Genomic DNA, 4,358 nt, shown 5'->3' on the forward strand with positions numbered 1-4,358 from the left:
GTTAGTCAAGCAGGACCTGCCTTTCATAAACCCATACTGAATGGGCCTGATCACCTGGTTGTCCAGTATGTGCTGCATGATAGTACTCAAGATGATGAGCCAATTGCTGTTAATGTCATTTAACTAAACCCAGTAGGTAAGCAGTTTTTGTAATGTTCTTGCAGTTTTAGGCAAAGCCTTATAAAATTATTGTGAAAACTCAGGGTTTGTTCTAGAAATTGAGAGTGACTGTCAAAAAATTTTGCAGTAACTCTTCCAGAAGAGTTAAGGGAATTGGAGCTATAAGGGAGGCATTCCTAGCAAGGGATGGAAGGTTGAAATTGCAACAGCTGCAGCCTCTAGTTCATCCAGAACAGAGCAGGACAGCCTGGAGGGTATACTTAAGGTTGACAGATGATAGCTTGTTCATTGTGTGGCTTTATTACTGTTAGACACTGTTACAGAACTCCATCTCTGCCCCTACAGTTAAGCTGGTGTGAAGGATGGGGCAGGGGGTGTATGTGTAAATAAGGAAGTGGTGTCTTGTTGCACTCAAGTAATTGTAACAAATAGTTCCCTGTTAGTTTACCTTAAAGAAATATCTGTGAGTGGCAGTAGTTTGTGTCTCAATTTCTAATAGCAAAATGCAGCTCTCTCTCAAGTTTATTGGCTTTTAATACAAGGTATGATGTTAAGATGTTACTAGCATAGAGCATATTGCTGTAAATCACTTGGACTGTAACTATTGGAGTTTTATTGCCTAAGGGCTGTTTAACACAGGTTTCAAATAAGAGCAACTCTAAATATTCTAAAAATCAACATAGAATTTAAAAAAAAAATTTTTATTTATTTTTTTTTTTTAAGAGAGGAAAAAACCCAAACCATAAAGCCAAAGGTTTTACTTAGCAGAAAAATGCAGCAGTATGTTTGGATATGGCTTGCTTTTGCTGGACGGCTGTTTTATACCTTCACTATAAAAATATAGATATGCGAGTAGGTAGTCATGCATTGTTTATATTGAACCTCCTTACCATGGTAGGGGAAGAAGTGAAAATAATAGAAGGGTATAGCTCTTGAGTAAATTTCCACATTAACTTGTGGCCAGAGTAGTTATTTTGGACTTCCGCTAGATTAAGCAACAACAGTTCATTCATAACTACTGAAAGAGCAGCTCAGTGTGTTAGATGTGAGCAATGCAGAAGCTGCTCTTCCCTCAGCGTGTCTTGACAGATACCTGGGCTTCTAATACGTCTGTGTTTTTCTTTTAGTAGACTGTTCAATGAAGTGAAAACTCTATTTGAAAAATGAACACTTTCCCTGCTATTTGTCCATGATTAGTAAGTTTCACAGATTGGGTCCTAACTTTTCTTCCTTGCTTTGCGGTGTATGGAAATAGCATTTTTCTGTCACTTGAGCAGTGAAGTCCCAGAGACATTCAAGGCCAGGCCAATGTAGTTCTGAGCAACCTGATCTAGTTGAAGATGTCCCTGCTCATTGCAGTGGGGTTGGACTAGATGACCTTTGAAGGTCCCTTCTAACCAAACTATTCTGTGGTTCTATGCCTGAATCAGGAGCTGGAGACTGTGTAGGATGTGAGGGCATAAGCAGACGGCTTATGTGAAGCTTTTAATGTCCAAACCCAGACTTCAAGATTACTCAGTGATCCAAAAAAAGCTGATAGCAATTTTTGGCAGCTCATACCTTGTTCTGCTTCATTGGCATCAGCCTATTTATCTCCTGCAAAGTGCTAATGCTTATTTAACTGTGTAATTATGGAAACTGATGGTGTGTGGTGCAAGAAAATGAAGAACAGGTATCTGCAAAGGCCAGCTTCTGGCCCAAGAGGCTGGTTCCTTTGGGCTGCAAGTAGACAGAAAGGAGCTTTTACTCTCAGTGGGTTCTGGAAGAGCCCATCTTTCTCCTGTGTTTTTAGAGACAACCTAGAGTGAGCCCCTCTCAATGCTTCTATGCAGAGTATGCATGTGTGGTAGGTGCAAAACAGCGTTCAGCTCCTGTCACTGCGACTTTGTGTGAGAAATCAAACCAGAGTGATCCCCTGTCAAATTTGTGGTGGTCGTGGTGAATGGTTGTAATAATGATCATTTCCTTTTATAGGTTTCAAGATGCTTTATAAAAGCTCATGTTAATAGCATAACTTGGATTTAAATGTCTTGTCTTGTTTTTCTTATATTTCAGGTCTACCAGTCATGAAACGAATTCTTCTGTTTTTTATCCTGGCTGCTGCTGTTATGTATGGTATACTGCATGGAAATCTGTGGAGAAATAACCTCTACTGGTATGGTGATGCTTAGTTCAATTACAGTGCAAACACCCTCATGGCTGTAAGAGATGTGGCTGTGAGTTGCTGTGTTGCTGAAGAGCTGTTTACTAGTAATCAGCAGAAGTGATTACTCCTCTGTGTTTTGTTTTGTGGTTGTTTTGTTTTGTACTGTGATCTGTTCTGTCCTGTCACCCTTCTCTCATGTCACTTTTAAACCCAGTGGTTGATTTGAGCCTGGTTGTGTGGAGAGGTCAGGATCTCAGAGATAGGGAACCCCTCTGAGTTTCATGAAAATAGGTGTTTAGGTGAGAAGAGATACCCTATTTGTGTGTCACGTCTGTAACTCCTCCCACCCGCATGTGCTTAGTGTTAGCTTGTTTCTTTAGATGTCTGATAGATGGCATGGGAGAGGCTTGCTCCACACATGGGAATAACTGTAGGTGTAGTGGGCACCTTTTGAAAAGCTGAAATTTGTTGAGTCCCAGTGTCATCCTTATGGGAAGGGAGCCTTCACAGTCTCCAGGCTCCATGGGACATGTGGCTTGGGACCTAAAATTCAGTGCAGTTATCGAAGAAGTTGAGTTTCCATTGGCTTTTGCATAGCTGTGGCCAGGACTGAGTAGTATGCTTGTGTTATGAAGACAATAGTCATAGCTTTTAAAAGTAGTGATTGACGTGGCTCTATTTGTCTTGTTTATAGCATACAATTGATACAATGGCTTTCTGTTGTGGTTTCTGATTATAGCAAACCAGAGTGTTGTGACATTTCCCTTTTTGCAGGATTAGCTTTTATGGACAGACTTCCTCTGTGAGGGCTTCTCCTTCCTATGAGACTAGTGGAGTTACCCAGTAAGTTCAGCAGTTGAGTATTTTTGTGTTGGGAATTTTTTTGGTTTGGTTTGGTTGGTTGATTTTTTTTTTTTTTTGGGCAGGTGGGAGGCATTGAGACTAAAATTAGTAGCCTTTGTCTGTAGGTTCCCTGTTCAACTGGTTATTGTACAGCTGTGTCTGTTGGCTGTTTCCGTTATGAACACAATTGTGACATATCTGGCAAAGGGAGTTTGTCCATGTCATGTTTCTGGTGTTTGGTTAATATTTATGGCCACTTACAGTGACTGTCTGTAACAAGCAGGGACTTGTTGGAAGGACGTTGGTTTACAACTTCCAAATTTCTGCAATTCTGAGTTATACCCGAATAAAATTTGTAGAGCTATGAGGGCAGCTAGTGTGCTTAAAATCTAATAAATCAGAGGTGTGGTTCACTTGTGATGTGCAAGTGCATGTGTAAGCAGATCTTGTGCTAGTAAATTCCTGCAGTTAGGTTTCTGGAACTAATAAGTGCCTATGCTAAAACTTAAAAGCAGGCCTCTCTTCTCTCTGAAGTCATCTTGCAAAATGGCATGCGTGAGGCTTATGCTGGAAAACAACGACCTGGCCAGCTGATATGTTTCACAGGGTGCTTTTTCAGTGTCAGTATTCACATGACAACTTGAGGTTACCAAAAGCAATTAACCTTAATGGTCTGTTTGGCTTGTGGTTCTAACGTGGTGGTTTCATCCTTCTGTTTTTAATGCAGCTCAGATGCATGCATTGCTCACACTGAACTTTGCCCTCCCTTCTGGGCTTTGTATTTGTTATTAATTGGGCTAAATCACCAAGGTGGGAATGTTCTTAGAAATCTCTTAGCCGTATTGTGAGAGGAATGACTTAACCCCGAAGAATCTCACTTTCCTTGAAGTACCCTATTTGGTGCTCTCTATTCCCCGCTCCAAATGAGACTCCTCTCTGAGGAGCACTGGTGATGCTATGTGGTGTGGCTGCAGGAGTGATTCAGCCCAGGTGTCCTCCTTCGCTGCAGGTAGGTCTGAAATCTCACTTCTGGTTATGGCTGCTTTGACAGTTGCTGAGAAGGGAGGTTGCAGACCCTTTGGAAACAGCACCATGAGACAAAAGCCTTTGCTAGTAAAAGTAATTGTATACTGCAATGATAAAAATCCATCTTTATGATACAAAGGCAACCATGAAAATTTAGTGTGGTGTTAACTCAGTAATCAGCTTTTACTAATGTGGCTTTTTTTATTTTTTCTACCTTCTTTTT

At 40.9% G+C, this 4,358-nt stretch overlaps 1 protein-coding gene across 2 annotated transcripts in view; it reads left to right on the forward strand.

Annotated features, from left to right (window-relative positions):
- The first annotated feature begins 1,938 nt into the window (after positions 1-1,938).
- The window catches only part of ST3GAL6 (ST3 beta-galactoside alpha-2,3-sialyltransferase 6), a 21,227-nt gene continuing 18,807 nt past the window's right edge, over positions 1,939-4,358 (forward strand). Inside the window, exons 1-3 of one of the 2 annotated variants that reach the window (XM_010013722.1) lie at positions 1,939-1,966; positions 2,176-2,275; positions 3,041-3,109. In XM_010013722.1, the coding sequence (XP_010012024.1) occupies positions 1,939-1,966; positions 2,176-2,275; positions 3,041-3,109 (197 nt within the window). Of the gene's footprint in view, positions 1,967-2,175; positions 2,276-3,040; positions 3,110-4,358 lie in introns of those variants that run through there. The other variant, XM_010013723.1, reaches the window with a different exon arrangement.

The sequence above is a fragment of the Nestor notabilis genome, unplaced genomic scaffold, assembly GCF_000696875.1.
Source record: "Nestor notabilis isolate BGI_N333 unplaced genomic scaffold, ASM69687v1 scaffold6954, whole genome shotgun sequence".
In the NCBI taxonomy this organism is placed as follows: domain Eukaryota; kingdom Metazoa; phylum Chordata; class Aves; order Psittaciformes; family Psittacidae; genus Nestor; species Nestor notabilis.